General features: G+C 42.3%; 1 protein-coding gene across 2 annotated transcripts in view; it reads left to right on the top strand.

Moving 5' to 3' along the window:
* SLC30A9 (solute carrier family 30 member 9) overlaps positions 1-19,767 on the top strand; it is a 128,474-nt gene extending 108,707 nt beyond the window's left edge. The window contains exon 18 of one of the 2 annotated variants that reach the window (XM_077279840.1): positions 16,471-19,767. In XM_077279840.1, the coding sequence (XP_077135955.1) occupies positions 16,471-16,515 (45 nt within the window). In that variant the 3' untranslated portion in view covers positions 16,516-19,767. The remainder of the gene's footprint in view (positions 1-16,470) is intronic. The other variant, XM_077279841.1, reaches the window with a different exon arrangement.
* Positions 19,768-20,749: the final 982 nt, after the last annotated feature.

The raw sequence follows: 20,749 nt of genomic DNA, 5'->3' as shown, positions 1-20,749 counted from the left end.
CAGAACGGTGTATGGTATCGGGGACCATTATAAATGTACAAAGAGCGTGGATGCCTCCGATACCGGCAAGAACCAAGCGTCAGATTAACCGCGCTGCGCAGTGTTACTAATTATTGGTAATGAGCGTGTAGTCATTGTTATCTTCTGGATTTCCTGGCTCTTATTTCCCATAGTTCTCACTTTATATCTATTCTCCTGAGCTCGCAGTATTGTTTCTTGTTTGCTTATCTATTGTACGCACATTTTATAATGTAGTCATGTAGCGGAGCATAATCCGGGCAGAGCATGTCTGCTGGTGCATGTACTGAAGAGATGAGATCTGTCACATTAAGTTATGCATCATTAGATGATGTAAGAATACAGTGATATGTGCCGTACACAATGCCGGCTCATACTGCTGCTGGGGTGGTACCTAAGGAACAGAGAAGCCGCGCATCAGTCGTTGGAGATTACTCTTATATCAGAGGACATCCAAGCTCTAAGATGTTATGTTTTTAATGATATTCAGAGCTACAGTACATGTGTCCTTTCTTAAATGGAATCTGTCAACAGGTTTTTGCTATGTAATCTGACAGCAGCACGATGTACAGGCCGAGAGCCTGATACCTCTTACCCGACAGGTGAGGGAGGGTTCTGGCTAGAGGCCAAGGAAGAGACCCCATCGCACGTTTCGCATGTGTTGTACGTTGCTTTTTCAAGGGGAAGGCTTATTTTTTATAGTGTTTACACACTTGGCTCCCATACACTTTTTTACTTTATAGAGAGGTACCTCGGTTCTCACCCTGTTATACCTACTTGTTACTATATCAGGGCTGATGGGATGACTTATGGCTGGTGTTATATCTATCTTAACTAATCACAACATTTTATAAAGTGTCAAAATGGTATTCGGGACAAAATGTTAACAACGAAAAAGTTAATGTAAGGGTAGGTTGGCAAAGAGGTTCTTGTCTTGAATTTTGGGCTGGACTCCGTTCTAAAATATGCATTAACAAATGCTTAAATTACTCTTTCAATAAGCATGATATTGATTTCAAGTGGAAAACATGTCTATTGTGCACATGAAGCTGAAAGCAAAGTTCACAGACTTATTGACTTGTAAATCTTTTTTTTATTACGACTTTAGTCTTTTATTAACATGTTCAGAGCCACAGCACCGACGACCCCCAACTAAGAATATGAAGGAAAGAGGCAACTAGGACAAGTTTCATGTCGGTGACTAAACCTTTTTATATTATTTCTCACTTAAGCCCCGGGGTAAAGCATACAGCTGATTTCTAGGAATGAGCGAGCACTAAAATGCTCAGTGGCTCGAACAGAGCAATTCCTAATACTCGCACGCTCGAATAACGAGTATAATGGTTGTCAGTGGAAAATCCAAGCATTTTTCCGGCAGACCCTACAAGGAGTTTTGGGGGTCTGTGAAAATGTTTAAAATGGCTGGAAAAAGTCCTGAATGGAAGGAAAACAGCATGGGGGAAGACCCTTAGAAGCATCTCTGACTCCCAGATCGCTTCTGAGAACAATGGTGTAACACTTTTACTCCATTTTAAGGAGTGACAATAAAACATTCAAAATTGATGAGAAATTGAAGTTTATAGTAAAAAATAATGTTAAGAACCATGCTTTCCTGGATAATAGCTTGTAAATAAGGCAACATTTAAAGGGGATTTAAAAATAAAATCATATTTTAAATAAACCAAAGTTTTAATCTTTACTAAAAAAAATTGGAAATGTCTGTGTAATTTATGAAATAACCAAGAACTGCCAAAAATTAGATGGAAGAGGGACTGATACACCCTGTATTAGATATAAAGGAGGGCCTCATACACATTCTGTTGAAATTGTCACATGTAGTTCTACTCCTAGACTCATTAAGGCAATGAACTAAGTGCAAAGGCTGGCAGAATTACTAGCAGGGTTATCTATGCACACATGAAGGCACCAACTGTAGTATCGCATTCAAATATTGTGAACAAAGTGTAGCTGTGGTACTCCCCGATGCCATAAATTACAAGCAGGGTCATCCATACTCCCTTGAAGGTACCAAATGTAGTGCTTCTTTCAAATACTAAGTGTAGTTTTGGAACTTATACATTTTTATAACCGCTTTGCACACAATGCAAAGCCAGGAAAAAAAATCACGGTCATCCAGTTATCCATAGACCCTTGAAGTCAACAACTGGTGGGTATCATAAAATATTTTGAAAGTGTAGTTGATGTACTCCTACGCTCACCAGGAAAAAATGGACATTGAGGGTCATCCATAAACCCTTGATGGCAACAATGGTGGGCCTCACTCAGTATTGAAGATTAAAAACAATTTATTTGCTGTTTTCATCTGGTGGTGTGGAAAAGTCGGGCTAATCCAGGCTTTGTTCATTTTTAGAAGAGTGAGCCTGTTGACAGCTGAAAGCGCCTGTCTGTTACGACCCTTCCCCTGCAGCACTGAAAACCTGCTCAGACAAGATGCTAGCGGCAGGATAGCACAGCACCTCCAAGGCATAGAAGGACAGCTCATGCCGGGTGTCCAGCTTTGAGACCCAATAGTTGAACGTCGCAGAGGAATTTGAGAGTACTTTGGTTTTGGTGGCCAGATATTGCTTGACAATCTTTAAAAACTTTCCCTTCTTGTCAAAAATACCCTGTCGTCAAGAAATGGACGTTAGGACGGTGTCATGAAATTGGCCCAGGCATTTGACAGTGTACCCCTGCCTCTGCTGTACCAGGTGTGTCTCCCTTGCCTCTCCTCCTTGGTTGAGCAAAGAAGCTTGTTGCCCGCTTTTTTGTTTGTTTTTGTTTTTTTTTTTGTTAAGATGAATGTAATACGAGGGTCCCGGGAAAGGCATCTGTGCGCAAAGTCGGCCATATGTGCCAAGCTCCCTAAAACCGATGCCTCCCTGTCTACACCGTGATGACTACTGTCCATCTCCTCTTCCTCCATCTCTGCCACCTCATTCCCCTCCTCAGCCCATCCACAAAGGAGAGACGGGACAAAGCTTGTGTGGGTACTAGCCTCTGCTGCGCTATCAACCAGCTCCTTCTCCACTTCCTCATTGTTACACAATCCATGCTGAGCAGATGAGATGAGGCTTGGCTGAGTAGTATCTTCTTGTCTCATGTGTTCCTCCATCTCCACCTGGCCTGCATGCAAAGCTTCAGCTTTAATTGTAAGCAGCGACTGTTTAAGCAGGCACAGAAGCGGGATCTTTGCGCTGATTATGGTGTTATCGCTGCTCACCAGCCTGACGAAGACCGGCGAAACGTGCGTTGAGTCGACAGGTCGGGGATCATCTTGCCTACAGTACAGACCAAAAGTTTGGACACACCTTCTCATTTAAAGATTTTTCTGTATTTTCATGACTATGAAAATTGTACATTCACACTGAAGTAATCAAAACTGTGAATTAACACGTGGAATTATATACTTAGCAAAAATGTGTGAAACAACTGAAATTATGTCTTATATTCTAGGTTCTTCAAAGTAGCCACCTTTTTTGCTTTGACTGCTTTACACACTCTTGGCATTCTCTTGATGAGCTTCAAGAGGTAGTCACCGGGAATGGTCTTCCAACAATCTTGAAGGAGTTCCCAGAGATGCTTAGCACTTGTTGACCCTTTTGCCTTCACTCTGCGGTCCAGCTCACCCCAAACCAGGCCAGGTCATCTGGCGTAGCACCCCATCACTCTCCTTCTTGGTCAAATAGCCCTTACACAGCCTGGAGGTGTGTTTGGGGTCATTGTCCTGTTGAAAAATAAATGATGGTCCAACTAAACGCAAACCGGATGGAATAGAATGCTGCTGCAAGATGCTGTGGTAGCCATGCTAGTTCAGTATGCCTTCAATTTTGAATAAATACCCAACAGTGTCACCAGCAAAGCACCCCCACACCATCACACCTCCTCCTCCCTGCTTCATGGTGGGAACCAGGCATGTAGAGTCCATCCGTTCACCTTTTCTGTGTCGCACAAACACACGGTGGTTAGAACCAAAGATCTCAAATTTGGACTCATGAGACAAAAGCACAGATTTCCACTGGTCTAATGTCCATTCCTTGTGATCTTTAGCACAAACAAGTCTCTTCTGCTTGTTGCCTGTCCTTAGCAGTGGTTTCCTAGCAGCTATTTTACCATAAAGGCCTGCTGCACAAAGTCTCCTCTTAACAGTTGTTGTAGAGATGTGTCTGCTGCTAGAACTCTGTGTGGCATTGACCTGGTCTCTAATCTGAGCTGCTGTTGACCTGCGATTTCTGAGGCTGGTGACTCTTATAAGCTTATGCTCAGAAGCAGAGGTGACTTGGTCTTCCTTTCCTGGGGCGGCCCTCACGTGAGCCAGTTTCTTTGTAGCGCTTGATGGCTTTTGCCACTTTTCTTGGGGACACTTTCAAAGTTTTCCCAAATTTTCAGACTGACTGACCTTCATTTCTTAAAGTAATGATGGCCACTCATTTTTCTTTACTTAGCTGCTTTTTTCTTGCCATAATGCAAATTCTAACAGTCTTTTCAGTAGGACTATCAGCTGTGTATCCACCAGACTTCTGCACAACACAACTGATGGTCCCAACCCCATTTATAAGGCAAGAAATCCCACTTATTAAACCTGACAGGGCACACCTGTGAAGTGAAAACCATTCCCGGTGACTACCTCTTGAAGCTCATCAAGAGAATGCCAAGAGTGTGCAAAGCAGTCATCAAAGCAAAAGGTGGCTACTTTGAAGAACCTAGAATATAAGACATAATTTCAGTTGTTTCACACTTTTTTGTTAAGTATATAATTCCACATGTGTTAATTCACAGTTTTGATGCCTTCAGTGTGAATGTACAATTTTCATAGTCATGAAAATACAGAAAAATCTTTAAATGAGAAGGTGTGTCCAAACTTTTGGTCTGTACTGTATATTATGTGAGTTATAGCTTTTGCACACGCACTTTAATTTCTCCTTTGCTAAATTGCAAATCACGTATTATAGCACCTCTTTGAATTGCCGCTGCTGCATTTTCAGGGTTCCATCTTATTTAAGTATGACCTTTTATGGGACTGTATGGTACGCTGATGCAATTGTGGTTCCTATATGAATTGTTTATGGTGCCTGATATATAAATTCTGATACTAGTTCTCAGTGTGCAATCCCACTTGGGTAAATTATTTATTTAGCTGTACTCCTGGTTTAATATTCCCCAATTTTCCTGCTTCAATAAGTGTTACTCTGATTTGGTACTATTTTTATATTTTGAATTAATAAACGTAATATTTTATATGAATATACTCTGACTTTTTTCTGTGATTCTCACATTCAGAAGGATTTTTGTGTTAGTTGATTAATTTAGAGTTAACTCAACGAATCTTTTGACACCTATTTTGGGAAAATGTATGCTTAATTATATTTTTTTTATGAATCAAAAAATGTGGTCACTGTAGCAGACCAAGTGTTTTTTTTTTTTTTCATGTACATGGATGGATCAGTCGTCCTGGTCCCTTTGCAGAGAAACAGCCCCAAAGCATGATGTTGCCACCCCCATACTTCACAGTAGGTATGGTGTTCTTTGGATGCAACTCAGCATGCGGTCTCCTCCAAATACGACTGGTTTTGTTTCTACAAAACAGTTCTACTTTGGTTTCATCAGACCATATGACATTCTCCCAATACTCTTCTAGATAATCCAAATGCTCTCTAGCAAACTTCAGATGGGCCCAGACATGTACTGGCTTAAGCAGGGAGACACGTCTGGCACTGCAGGATCTGAGTCCCTGGCGGCGTAATGTGTTACTGATGGTAGCCTTTGTTATGGTGGTCCCAGCTCTATGCAGGTCAGTCACTAGGTCCTCCCGTGTGGTTCTGGGATTTTTGCTCACCGTTCTTGGGATCATTTTGACCCCACGGGATGAGATATTGCATTTAGCCCCAGACCGAGGGAGATTATCAGTGGTCTTGTATGTCTTCCATTTTCTTATTATTGCTCCCACAGTTAATTTCATCACACCAAGCTGCTTGCCTATTGCAGATTCAGTCTTCCCAGCCTGGTGCAGGGCTACAATTTTGTTTCTGGTGTCCGTCGACAGCTCTTTGGTCTTCACCACAGTGGAGTTTGGAGTCAGACTGTTTGAGGTTGTGGACTGGTGTCTTTTATATTGATAACAAGTTCAAACAGGTGCCATTACTACAGGTAATGAGTAGAGGACAGAGGAGCCTCTTAAAGAAGAAGTTACAGGTCTGTGAGAGCCAGAAATATTGCATGTTTTTAGGTACCCGAATACTTATTTTCCACCATATTTTGCAAAATAAATCTTGCCAAATCAGACAAGGTGATTTTCTGGATTTGTTTTCTCATTTTGCCATAGTTGCGGTCTACCTATGATGTCAATTACAGGCCTCTCTCATCTTTTTAAGTGTGAGAACTTGCACAATTGGTGGCTGACTAAATACTTTTTTTCCCCACTGTACCACTGCAATGTAACACTATGCACGTTAAACTGTATGGATGACAATGTAGTACATTTTTTAAGAATGTGGTCACGTTCAGCAGCTATATATTTAGTAATGGACTGCAAAGCCCTGCCTAGAGTCTGGATTCTGCCACTCACCCTGTGCCTACAACTGTCCCTAGGCTAAATGTAGAATGTGTCTGATACAAACATCATAGCACAGGATTATCCTGGAAGGAAGGACTGTTAGTTTGATGGTCCAGCATCAGCACCAGTATCAACACTACAGGACTCTAATTAAACTGTGCACACACAGTCCTGGATAACTGCTCTCTCCCTCCAATCAGAACTGTCCCTGAGCTGTGCAATGGCGTTAGTGTGCCGAGCGTGGCGGTGCCTGTCCATTTACCGTATTTTCCGCTTTGTAAGACGCACTTTATTTCCCCCAAATTTGGGGGGGAAATGGGGGTGCGTCTTACAAAGCAGATATACCGCTTACCGTTACAGGCTGGGATGAGGGGGCGTCCGCTGCCGCCCGCTGCTGCTGCCGCCCACCACCGCTGCTGCTGCTGCCGCCCACCACCGCTGCTGCTGCTGCCGCCCGCCACCGCTGCTGCTGCCGCCCGCCACCGCTGTCGCCCGCCACCGCGGTTGTCCGCTGCTACTCCGGTGCTGCGGGGGCTCTGGCGACATTTTGTGAAAGACCAGAGCCCCCCGGCAGTTCGTCCATGCGTTCCTTCCTGTGTTCGTCCATGCGTTCCTTCCTGTATGACTGACTCCGGGAAAATGGCCGCCGAAATCTCGGGAGATGAGATTTCAGGGCTGAGATCTCATCTCTCGAGATTCCGGCGGCCATTTTCCCGGAGTCAGTCATACAGGAATACATGGACGAACTGCCAGGGGGCTCTGGCCTTTCACAATATGTCGGCAGAGCCCCCGCAGCACTGGAAACGGCCCTGAAGCCCCGAAGCCCCCAAGCCCCCCTGCAGCACAGGAGCCCCCCCGCAGCACAGGAGCCCCCCCGCAGACCGCCTCATCCCAGCCTGCAGCACAGGAGCCCCCCTGCAGACCCCCTCATCCCAGCCTGCAGCACAGGAGCCCCCCTGCAGACTGCCTCATCCCAGCCTGCAGCACAGGAGCCCCCCTGCAGACTCCCTCATCCCAGCCTGCAGCACAGGAGCCCCCCTGCAGACTCCCTCATCCCAGCCTGCAGCACAGGAGCCCCCCTGCAGCACAGGAGCCCCCCTGCAGCACAGGAGCCCCCCTGCAGACCCCCTCATCCCAGCCTGCTGCACAGGAGCCCCCCTGCAGACCCCCTCATCCCAGCCTGCTGCATAGGAGCCCCCCTGCAGACCTCCTCATCCCAGCCTGCAGCAATGATCCACTCCTGCCTCCAGCATCGACTCTGGGACCCTGATCCACCGCAGCCACAACCCCTGGTAAGTAATAAGACGCATGGATTATAAGACGCCCCACCAATTTATTAAAAAAAGTTTTTTCCTATTTTTCTCCTCAAAATTTGGGGTGCGTCTTATAATCCGGAGCGTCTTACAAAGCGAAAAATACGGTATAACCTCTGACGACTTAATGCGGCCAGCCAATCACAATAATGCCATTACCAAGATGGCTATGGCATTACAGTTGCTTGCATGCAGTCCCTGTATGCTTATTGGCTGTATAACAGGCTCCAAACATGCAGGGAGTTGGGATTTGAGTTTCAAATCCAAGCACCTGTGAGTGGCAGCCAAGGCCGTAGTCATGGCCCGCACAGAAGATGTCTGCTTTAGCGTGTCCTGGCCACCTGCACTACATACACACAGCTCCACTGTCTCACTTGCCTGATTTTCAGAGGCCTCCCTTAGACACAGAGCCATTTCTTCATATAAAGAGACAGTGTCCAATTCCATCTTTAAACGTAGAACTTTACTTGTTTTCAAACACCGCACGTCCACATCAGTTACAGCATCAACAAAGCGTTCTCCACAGTTCACATGCTTCGCTTTCCCTGTGCTCTTCCTTATGTCCTTCCGTTGGTACTCGGGTCATTCCATCTTGACTGGTACCCCAGCGTCCTCCCTGTTCAGCTTCACTATGTTCAGGGGTTCCCTTGTCTGTTTCGCTCCAGACATGAGGGCATCTGCCCAAGTAGTATGCTGCCACATTTTAGAGCGACCTGCCTTCCTATGCTGCTGTACTTCTGGCCCCAATGGCCGTGGACAGCTGGGCTTCCCAACGTTACAGTCACCTGTCCGGGCTCTATAGCCCTTCTGTCTGTAAAAAAGAAAAACCCTCTATCTTAACCATGGTTGGCTCCTCCTAAATAACTATATACACTAATGTACCCACATCTAGTATCATAACTGAGGTACTGTACTTTCCCCATCAATAATGTACAAATATCAGCACTAGATACGGCATGTTAAATACAACAATAAATACACGGCTTAACAACATTACAAGGCAGCAATATACATACAGTTAACCGAGACGTGTTTGGGGCACAAGACTGTTTTTATGACCCCCTTACACACCATCCAATGCTCATCAAGATCCAAGCACCCAGATATTCGAGTGATATCTGAGTATTACCGAGCATGTTCGCTCATCCCTGCAATCATCCTGGCTGGACTCTGGTTCCCTTTTCTGAACTCATTGCAGATACATCATTGTTACACTTTCCCTAATAAGCGCTCCTTGTATGAAGGTGAAATAGTCTTTCTGAGCAAACCGATGATTTTCCATGTTAAATTTGGCTTTCATAAGAGCAACACTGAATTTTATATTGAAAGTTTGATGTGTACAGAATGCAGAAACTTACAATCTCCGGAGCTCAGTAATTGCCTTTTTTATTGCTGTTATTTTTTTTAGATCGCCATAATGTTCTACTTTCACACACAAGCAATGTCCATGTATACTTTGACTGAGGAAGAGTATAGCATCTGTTGTGAGGCCAAGCAGTGTGTGCCATGGTTGAACTTGATTGCACAAGTGTTGAGGTGTACCAGTGTCTTCTGCGAACCACTATGCATCTGTGCTACTCATTAATAGTGATGAGCGAGTGTAATCCTTGCTCAGGTTTTCCCAAGCACTCTCGGGTGCCCTCCAAGTATTTATGACTGCTCGGAGATTTAGTTTTCATCGGGCACCTGAATGATTTACAGCTACTAGCCAGCTTGATTACATGTGGGGATTCCCTAGCAACCAGGCAACCCCCACATGTACTCAGCCTGGCTAGTAGCTGTAAATCATTCAGCTGCCGTGATGAAAACTAAATCTCCGAGCACTAACAAATACTCGGAGGTCACCCGAGCGTGCTTGGGGAAAACCCAAGCAACGAGTACACCACTCGCTCATCACTAGTCATTAACCTTTCGACTTGGCCATTTTTCTCCAACGTGATTATTCTGAATCATAAAAGTATGTTCACCCAATTTAATTTTTTGTTCTATTTTTCACATAGGTTTTAAATTGACCGTATTGACTTTAGCCATATTTTTGTAGAACGTTCTCTGCAGTAACCAATAATCTGACCCCTATTCACTAAGACGGCCATTTTGTACTCTAGTCTTAATAAAGGCAATGCTGGAGTAAGATTCTTCAAATTCATTGCGAAGCATGTGCCACCCCAGAAATGTTGATGTACTTTTACTGTTGGATTATACAACTCTTTTGTGGCATAATTTTCAACAGTATTTTGTTGGCTAAAAGAATAGAGCAGCCTCTGTAAGCGCGAAGATGTTTGCAAACATTGAATATATGATATTAAGAACGGCATTACAGCTATATAGAATATATTCTAAAATGAAGGTAGTTGGCGTATAAATTGGTCAATACATCAGAGCCCACCAGTTACTGGTCTCGGAAAATGGTGACATAATCAAAAAATTTATTTTATCTTTTTTAAAAAAAATTCAGATTTTTGTTTCACCACTAAACTTATTATAAAAACTAGACCAGTTTACGATTGCCGTAATTGTACTGATGAGATTCGTTAAGCCGGGTCTTTTTTACCACACAATGTACACCATAAAAACAATTCCCCCCCCAAAAAAGCAATTTCAGAATTGCACGTATAATCTATTAAAGCACTAGCACCTTTAAAAGAAAAAAAGGGGGAGGGGATCGGGTGTGCCGAAAGCCGCTGACAGTTTTGTTTGAAAACCAATAATAGATAAATAGATAGAAATTAAATGATAGATACTTTCACGCTAAACAGATGGTGAGCACCGTGGAATAAGGAATATGCAAAGATAAAGCTTTAAAAAATTGATAAGTATAAGTAAATGACAATAAGCCCAAAATAAATTGCCTACCTGATACCGATACAGTGGCATGAGAAAGTATTCACCCCCTTTGGCATTTTTCGTGTTTTGCTACCGTACAACCTGGAATTTCACAGTTTTTTTTTGTTTTTGGAGGGTTTGCATCAGTTCAGATAAAGGGCATGCTTACAACTTTTTGGTTTTCTTTTTAGTGTGAAGCAAACAACAAATAAGACAAAATAACTGAAAACTTCTGTGCAAAACTATTTACACCCCTAAAGTCGGTACATTGTAGAGCCTCCTTTTGCGACAATTACAGCTGCAATTTGCTTAGGAGAAGTCTCTGGGCTTTCTACATTTTGCCACTGGGATTTTTATCCAGTCCTGAAGGCAAAATTGCTCAGCTCCTTCAAGTTAGATGGTTTCCTCTGATGAACAGCAATCTTCAAGTCTGATCACAGATTCTCAATTGGATTAAAATCTGGGCTTTTACTAGGCCACTCCAAAACATTTTCACGTTTCCCCTTAAATCACTCAAGTGTTGCTTTAGCAGTTTGCTTTGGGTCATTGTCTTGTTGGAAGGTCAACCTCCGTCCCAGTCTCAAATCACTGACCGATTGAAACCGCTTTTGCTCAAGAATATCCCTGTATTTTGCACCATCCATCTTCCCCTCAACACAGACCATTTCCCCTGTCCCTGCTGCCGAAAAACATCTGCACAGCATGATGCTGCCACCACCACCATATTTCTTGTAGGAATGGTGTTCTTGGACTGTTGAACGGTGTTGGTTTGGCACCAGACATAGCAATTTAACTTGGTGTACAAAATTTTGATCTCATCTGACCACTGCACCTTCCTCCATACATTTGGGGAGTCTCCCACATGTTTTTTGGCAAACTCAAAACCAGCATTACATTATTGCCCACTCTTCCTCAAAGGTCACCTCTATGGAGTGTACAGCTTTTTTGTTTTCTTATGGACATATAATCCAGTCTACTTTGGAACTCTGCAGCTTCTTCAGGGTTACCTTTGGTCTTTGTTCTGCCTCTCTGGTTAATGCCCTCCTTACCCGGGCTGAGCGTTTTGGTGGGCGGTCGTCTCTTGGCAGGTTTGTTGTGGTGCCATGTTCTTTCCATTTGATGAAAATGGATTTGATGGTGCTCTGGAGATCATCAGAGATTGGGGTATTTTATTTTAACGCAACCCTGACGTGTACTTCTCAACAACTTTGTCCCTGACTTGTTTGGAGATCTCCTTGGTTTTCATGGTGTTGTTTGGTTAGTGGTGTCTTTTGCTTAATAGTGTTGCAGCCAATGTGGCCAATTTGTAGATATTTGATCACATAAATTTACTTTATACCTTTTTTTCACTTCACCAACTTGGACTATCTAGTGCTGATGCATCAGAGAAAAATCGGGTTACAAAAATATTTAAACACAGGTTGTAATGCAATAAAATAGGTAAAACACCAAGATGGGTGAATATTTTCGCAAGCCTCTGTAGATCATGCAGCTTGAGGTTAGAATAGATAGGCAAGATAGTATATGATGGTTGCATGTAACTAAGGGTCAGAATCTCATACAATTTCACATCAAGTGGAATTTTTTTGTTTCCCTGTTTTCTTGTACACTTTGTGGTGAAACAAATGGTATCATTCAAAAGTACAACTCGGCCTGCAAAAGACAAGTCTTCATACATGTAAGTGGCTTGAAATGAAAAAGTTATGGCTCTGAAAATAAATATTTATTGTGCATCAGAATAGTTCTCCTAACTTTCCAAATGTGGGTCACAAATACATGGTTACACTCAAATTACACAGGAATTGTAAAACTGCAGTGGATAGTGCTTGATCATGTTCCAATGCAATTAGGTTATCAGTTTTTATTTATTTTGCTTATACAGCACTTTCATATTCTGCAGCGCTTTAGACATTATCACTGTCCCCATTGAGGCTCACAATCTAAATTCCCCATCAATATGTCTTTGGAGCGTGAGAGGAACTGTAGAACCCAGAGGAAATTCATGCAAATGGGATTTGAACTCAGGACCCCTATGCTGTAAGGCTGCAGTGCTAACCACTGAGCCACCGTGCTGTGCTAGTTATTACTATTATTGGTTTATATCGAGTGTCGTCCATCCTCATAAATCTTTTTTGTGTTCACTATTTATAAAAAATGGACGAAGAAGATTAATGCTACTAGGATGTATAATTTGGGGAGATTACAACCTTATTGAGTATATATGGGTCAGAGATAAGTGAATTGCTACAATGCAAATCAAATTGACAGTAGGACATAATTTTGCTGGATTCAAAAGAAAAACTAATGCTTGCTCGACCGTCACCTGTTGTAACCAGTGCTATCTTTGGTGTGTTCTGCTCTGACGTGGCCGCAGCGTGATGTTGTCAGCGCATAGTCGGCACAGCTGACGACGAACATAGCCTAATTAAGACAGGAGTGAGATTGCGGAGCCGCAGCAGATAATTTATATATAATTATTATTATTATTTTATTTTATTTTTTTTACTCATTGTTTATTATGCTCTGGGGTCTGGAGAGATTTTTGGGCATAATACTGTGCATTTGATTATTTGTTTTACATTAAATAGATTCCTGGTCAAGTTTAAGCAAACCTCAGTCCAGTCATGGCCGAAAGAGTTAGCACCTTTTGAAACTGTTCCAGAAATAGTATTTCTTCCGGAAAATTATTGCAATTACACATGTTTTGTTATACACATGTTTATTTCATATGTGTGTATTGAAACAACACAAAGAAAACAGAAAAAAAAGGCAAATTGGACAGAGTTTCACACACAACCCCCAAAATGGGCTGGGCAAAATTGTTGACACCTTTCCAAAATTGTGGGTAAACAACTTGGCTTCAAGCATGTATGCTTGTTCAAACTCACCTGTGGCAAGTAACAGGAGTGGGCAATATGAAAATCACACCTGAACCAGGTAAAGAGAAGTTGACTCAATCTTTGCATTGTGTGTGCAACACTAAGCATGAAGAACAGAAAGAGCAAAAGAGAACTATCTGAGGACTCGAGAACCTAAATTGTTGAAAAATATCAACAATCTCAAGGATACAAATCCATCTCCAGAGATTTTATTGTTCCTCTGTCCACAGTGTGCAACATAATAAAGAATTTTACAACCCATGGCACTGTAGCTGATTTCCCTGGACGTGGAGAAAAATTGATGAAAGGTTGCAAGGCCGGATAGTCTGGATGGTGGATAAGCAGCCACAATCAAGTTCCAAAGTAATTCCAACTGTTCTGCAAGGTGAGGGTGCATCAGTGTCAGCGTTGACTATCCATTGACATTTGAATGGAATCAAATGCTATGGCAGCAGACCCAGGAGGACCCCACTGCTGTCACAGAAACATTAGAAAGCTAGACTGCAGTGTGGCAAAATGTACTTGGGTAAGCCACATTCTTTCTGGGAAAGCATCTTGTAAACAGATGAGACCAAGATAGAGCTTTTTGGTAAAGAGCTCCTACTGTTTATAGAAAATGGGAGGCCTACAAGGAAAAGAACACCGTGCCAATAGTTAAATAAGGTGGAGGTTCAAAAATGTTTTGCTGCCTCTGGCACTGGGTGACTTGACTGTGTGAAAGGCCTCATGAAACCTGAAGATTATTATAGGATTTTGGGTTGCAATGTAGTGCCCAGTGTTAGGAAGCTGGATTTGCGTCCTAGGACATGGGTCTTCCAGCAGGACAATGACCCCAAACATACTTCAAGAACCACCCAGAAATGGATGAAAACAAAGCACTAGAGAGTTCTGAAGTGGCAGCAATGAGTCCCGATCTAAATCCCATTGAACACCTGTGGAGAGATCTTGAAATTGTTAAAATTGGGAGAAGGCGCCCTTCAAATATGAGAGACTTGGAGAAGTTTGCAAAAGAAGAATGGTCCAAAACTCCAGCTTAGAGGTGTAAAAAGCTTGTTGATGGTGATAGGAAGCGATTGATTCCAGTTATTTATTCCAAAGGGTGTGCAACCAAATATTAAGCTGAGTGTGTCAACAATTTTTTCCTGAACATTTTTGGTGTTTTGTGTGAAATTGTCCAATTTGCCTTTTTGTCTCGGTTTCCTTTGTGTCGTTCCAATGCACAGAAAGGAAATAAACCTGTGTCTAACAAAAGATGTAATTACAATACCTGATTTTCTGGAGCAATTACGCCAAGACTTTTGGCTATGACTGTAGGTGTTTAACCCCTTTCTGCCAGCTGACGGAATAGTACGTCAGCTGGCAGAACCCCCGCTTTGAGGTGGCCTCCGGCGGTGAGCCCACCTCAAAGCCGCGACATGTCAGCTGTTTTGTACAGCTGACATGCGCACAATGAGCGCGAGCGGAATCGCGATCCGCCCGCGCCCATTAACTAGTTCAATGCTGGTATTTAGCGCTCCCGGCCGCGCGGCCTGAAGTGCTCGCACCGCTGACCCTCGTCACATGATCGGGGGTCATCGGTGCATTGCCATAACAACCAGAGGTCTCCTGGAGACCTCTATGGTTGTTGATGGCCGGTTGCTTTGAGCGCCACCCTGTGGTCGGCGTTCAAAGCAACCCTGCATTTTTGCTACATAGAGGTGATCTGTGCTTCACCTCTATGTACCAGAGGCGATCGAGTTGTGCATGCTTCTAGCCTCCTATAGAGGCTATTGAAGCATGCCAAAATTTAAAAAAAAAAAAGTGTTTAAAAATAAAATAAAAAATATATAAAAGTTCAAATCGCCCCCCTTTCGCCCCAATCAAAATAAAACAAAAAAAAATAAATAAAACCTACACATATTTGGTATCGCCGCGTTCAGAATCGCCCGATCTAACAGGGAAAACAAAGGATTAACCAGATCGCTAAATGGCGTAGTGAGAAAAAAAATCAAAACACCAAAATTACATTTTTTGGTCGCCGCAACATTGCATTAGAATGCAATAACGGGCGATCAAAAGAACGTATCTGCATCAAAATAGAATCATTAAAAATGTCAGCTCGGCACGCAAAAAAATAAGCCCTCACCCGACCTCAGATCAGATTTTTTTCTAGCAAACGTTTGAAATTTTTTTACCACTTACATAAAAGAGAACCTAGACATGTTTGGTGTCTATGAACTCATAATGACCTGGAGAATCATAATATCAGGTCAGTTTTAGCATTTAGTGAACCTAGCAAAAAAGCCAAACAAAAAACAAGTGTGAGATTGCAATTTTTTTTGCAATTTCATGGCACTTGGAAATTTTTTCCCGTTTTCTGTTACACGACATGGTAAAACCAATAGTATCGTTCAAAAGTAGAACTTGTCCCGCAAAAGATAAGCCCTCACATGGCCATATTGACGGAAAAATAAAAAAGTTATGGCTCTGGAAATAAGGGGAGCGAAAAACCGAAAAAAGCTCCAGGGGTGAAGGGGTTAAGGAAAATGTGGCCCCCACTAGCAGAGCTTCTCAATAGCGACAACCTGAGAGGACAACCTGAGAGCGCAGCTCTGGAGTAAGGCCTGCTGTCTGCACCTGCTCAGTCGTTCGTACACATAACCGGGAGCAGGGGAAGAGGACTCTCCAGTGTTAATTGTGGCCATTAAGCCTCACTTATGATGCGAGCAGATTGAGGTTGCGGAGCACGTCTGCTCTTCTGCAGGCAGGGGGCATTTCTCCCCCCGTTATCTCTCATCGGAGATATCTAGAACAGATCCCATTTTTCTATTGCAGAAGACAGAGTAATGCGGGCAGGATGCAAATGTTTCCTTGTGTCATTAATTATGTCTCTGCTTTGTTACAGCAACGCAATCCTGATGTTCGACACGTCGACTTGGAAATCTTATAGGAGACGACGAATTTCCTATTCATGCAATTCATGGAGGAAGAGGAGAGGAGAAGGCCGTGCGAGAAGCTTCATTTCATTTTCCAGGGTGCATGCTCCATGACTAAATTGTAAATGAGTGCTGATCGCACCGCAATGCAAATGCCTCCCATAATAAGTCATGTTTACAAGAGCATCTCCGCGGCTCTAACATTATCGCACTCGGCGTGCAGACAGAGGAAAGCTCACCTTATTTATTTGTACATCTGCCGCACTTCAGTAAACCACATTGTTTTATTCCATTCCATTGGCATGAAAAATCGCTTTTAGTTTTTTGGGGTTTTTTTTTGCTTTATTCTTATTTTATTTTGTTCCTTTTTCATCAGGAAAAAACAGATTTCCCTTTCAGTTTTTTTTTCTTTGCAAATGTTAAAAGTAAATGAAACCCTTTTACACTCCTGTAATCGTTGAGGCCATTCCATCATCATATTTTTATGCGCATCAGATAAATTGTCTCCTTTTAAAATGATAGTTTACTGAAAGTGGTTAAGATTTTTTTTTTTGGAGGGGGGGGGGGGGGAGAGGAGGTTTCTTAGGTTTTTATTTAAAAAGCTGCTATATAAAATAGAGCCATGAGCTCCACACTACATGACGACAGGCCTGGGGTAGGTTGCTCAGTCATAGCCAGGGATCATACAAGTTTTTGCTTTATAGATGCTAATAGTGATGAGCGACCATGCTCCGGTGCGAACCGAGTCTTCGGCGTGCTCGAAAAGTGTGTTTGAGTACCTGCGGCTGCTTATCTCTCGGCTGTTCGACAGCCGCAACACAGGCAGGGATTGATTAATAAACTGGCAATCCCTGCAAGTGTTGCAGCTGTCGTACAGCCACGAAACTTGCAGACGCAGGGACTCGAACATATTTTTGTAGCCCGCTGAAGACACTCAGTTAGCACTCGAACATGCTCAGATAACACCTTACCTGAGCACGCTCGCTCACTAGTTGTCAACATTTTCATTTTTTTACTTGCCTTTTTGAATAATACTTTAATGCTCATTACATTGTCAGAAATGAGAAATTTAAGTGGGACTTGGTAGTTGTGGCCCCTTTCTTTTCAAGATCTCTGCTTGCTGTCATTCAGTGTTTACTCCTAATAGACAGGAAAAGAATCTGTCCTCATCATCCGAAGGTTGCGGAGCTCCATTATAAGACACTGTTCTGATGACCGTGACCATCACATCAGCATTGGAAGTAAAACATTATCCTATTCAATTCCTGCCAGCTGAATTGATCCAGAAGGCATATAGAAAAATTGTTAAACTTGTGCTTTGCTCACATGTTCAGTTGGGATCGGTTTTATAATGAATCCATTTGATTAAAAAAAATGGATGCAAGTGGAAACCAAAGTTCAAGAGACTAAACTTTTGGTTTCTGTTTTGTATCTGTTCTTGTTAGTTTTGAACAGATCCGTCTATTGTCCTGGGCATATGCTCAGTGCTGAAAAAAAAACAGATCCACTGTGCAGATGACATAAGGGATGACCATTCAGACCATTCATTATGATCCCTTCTCCGTTCCCTCTTTTATCCATTTATTTTTCTATTTATTTTTTTTTCCGAATGGATGTAAAATGTTGTACATGCCAGGTTCTTTTGTCTTATCCGTTGAAAAAATGGACAGTGATCGAAACATATACAAACTAAAACATTTTAGGAAAAATAAAAACCCATTTGCATGGGATCCGTAACTAAACATTTTTACTTTTATGCTCACAAATAAGGATCAAAAGAAAGGAAATAAAAAATGACGCTGACGTGTGAACACAGCCTTGTTATACAAAGAGTGGCAATTATTATTATTCACAAAAGGCGTTTTTGCTGCTTTTTTTTTTTCTGCTGACAATTTGCATTTTACAATCCAGCAAAAGCTGAGATTTTGGAATTCTCGTGAACTCAGATTTTTTTTTTTTTTTAAATCTTTTCCTGACTTAATTTAAGCACTGCTTCGTTTTTGAAGGTCTTCAATATGTCAATTCTTTTAGCGTTTTTTTTAACCCATAGGAGTGAAAGTGCAAAAAAAGGAGCATAATGCTTGTGCTTCACTTTTGCAGCGTTTTTGATGAAAAGAAACTTTATTGACATGTACTTTGGACAAATCACACATGTAATCCTTCTGAAAAATGTAGCCGTTTATATGCAGCGTTTTTAATGCCAAGATTGAAGGTTTTGACCTCAGAAAAAAAGCTACAAAAATGCCTAACACTCCATGATAGATGATGTCAGAGTAACACAACGTTGTACCTTGCCCCTGGGGAATATCGTACACTGAGGCTAGCCTTGGACTGTTAACCATTATGTTACTTATACAATTAGGACGTTATTTCTGTACTTGAAGTGAATGTCCAGACTAAAGTCGAAAAAGTAGTTTATCAGCATCCCTTGTGGGTGATGTCCCAAGTTTGAAAGTTATCTGAAGAGCTCGTGCAATGGACCTCCGGAGATGGCCAAGCGCTGCTGCGTTCAGCTGATCTTCGGCACTCCCATAAGAATGAATGGAGCTGAAGTGCACATGATTGACCACCTCTCCATACACATGCTTCTTTGGATTGGTGGGGGTCCCAACGTTCGGACCCCAGCGATCAAGAAATGAGCCCCTGTACCAAGGATCGGAGATAACTTCCAAACTTGGGAATACCCTTTTAAACTTCACTAGTGACCATGTGTCACGTGGACATCCTATGGTTTCGTCCTACCTGCCTCCACTAAATCGTAGCACTCTGGGCACCTATCTTTATGAAGAAATATGCAATCGTGTAACATGAAACTGTATAGACGATAATGGTGCTGCCAGTGGGTCCATCACCTGGTACTGGTAATACCACTACTGTTCCTGGCCCTTACCTTCTCCATGATCTCTACTCATGGCTCTATAGATGGCCAGCAGTGCCATTAAGGAGCGCCTGGATATTCTTCTTGGATCCCCAGAAGGAAATCACCGGCCTCACTTTCTGGCTGTGCACTTTAGTGTGTTGTATATTTACCAGTGGATACACCACTACTGCCTTGTGCATACGGTGCCATGATCTGGAGGAATCGGGGCAGAAAGTTTCTTGATCAACACACAGAGATCCGTGCTGTTTCACCACAGATACTACATCATTAATATTTGCTTTTGTTCTCTATTCTCTATTTTTTCCTGTATTTTTTGAAAGGGATGTTAAAATTCTCTTCATAATTTTACATCTAGAAATATTTATTAATAAAGAATGGGCATTCATTCCTTGGCCGTCTGAATTCAGTTTGTGAAATATTGCTCCTTGTCATAGAAGCCTATTCCTTCAAGTGAAAGCGTTATTTGTTATTCGATCTGTAGATAATCCGGTGTGTAAACCCAAAAAGTGGAAGAAAGGAAATCCAAGGAGGTAGTGATGGAGTGGAATGTAAAGTTAGGCTGCTCCTACATTAATATATTAGGCAATTGCATAAATAACCATTCCCCAATATATTATCAGATGCAGAAGTTCTGTTCTCTGCAAATGTCTTATGTTTGCAACACTAAGATTAGTAGTGAGTGATTATACATAACAAACTGTGGAATCGCTGAGAGATTTCCCATTTGTCTTATCCCGGTTTAGATTGGCAAACAAATCAGAGATTGCACTGATGTTTTTCAGGTACTAGATTAGGTACAGTGAAGGAAATAATTATTTGATCCCTTGCTGATTTTGTAAGTTTGCCCACTGACAAAGACATGAACAATCTATAATTTTAATGTAGGTTAATTTTAACATTGAGAGAGAGAATATCAAAAATAAAATCCAGAAAATCACATTGTATAAATTATATACATTTATTAGCATTTTGCAGTGAGAAATAAGTATTTGATCCCCTACTAACCTTTAAGAGTTCTGGCTCCTATAGACTAGTTAGATGCTCCTAATCAACTTGTTACCTGCATTAAGACAGCTGTCTTACATAGTCACCTTTATAAAAGACTCCTGTCCACAGACTCAATCAGTCAGACTCTATCCTCTGCACAAAGCTGGAATGGGCTACAAAACCAAAAGTAAGACGCTGGGTGGGAAGGAGACAACTGTTGGTGCATTTGTAAGAAAATGGAAGAAATGCAAAATGACTGTCGGTCGACATCGATCTGGAGCACCATGTAAAATCTCACCTCGTGACACTACACTGTAAAAGTTTAAAATCCTGCAGTCCCCACAAGGTCCCCCTGCTCAAGAAGGCACATGTTCAGGCCC

The sequence above is a fragment of the Ranitomeya variabilis genome, chromosome 1 (assembly GCF_051348905.1).
Source record: "Ranitomeya variabilis isolate aRanVar5 chromosome 1, aRanVar5.hap1, whole genome shotgun sequence".
Classification (NCBI taxonomy): Eukaryota; Metazoa; Chordata; class Amphibia; order Anura; family Dendrobatidae; genus Ranitomeya; species Ranitomeya variabilis.
The sequence above is the reverse complement of the archived record's forward strand: the minus strand, read 5'-3'. Positions and strand labels throughout refer to the sequence as shown.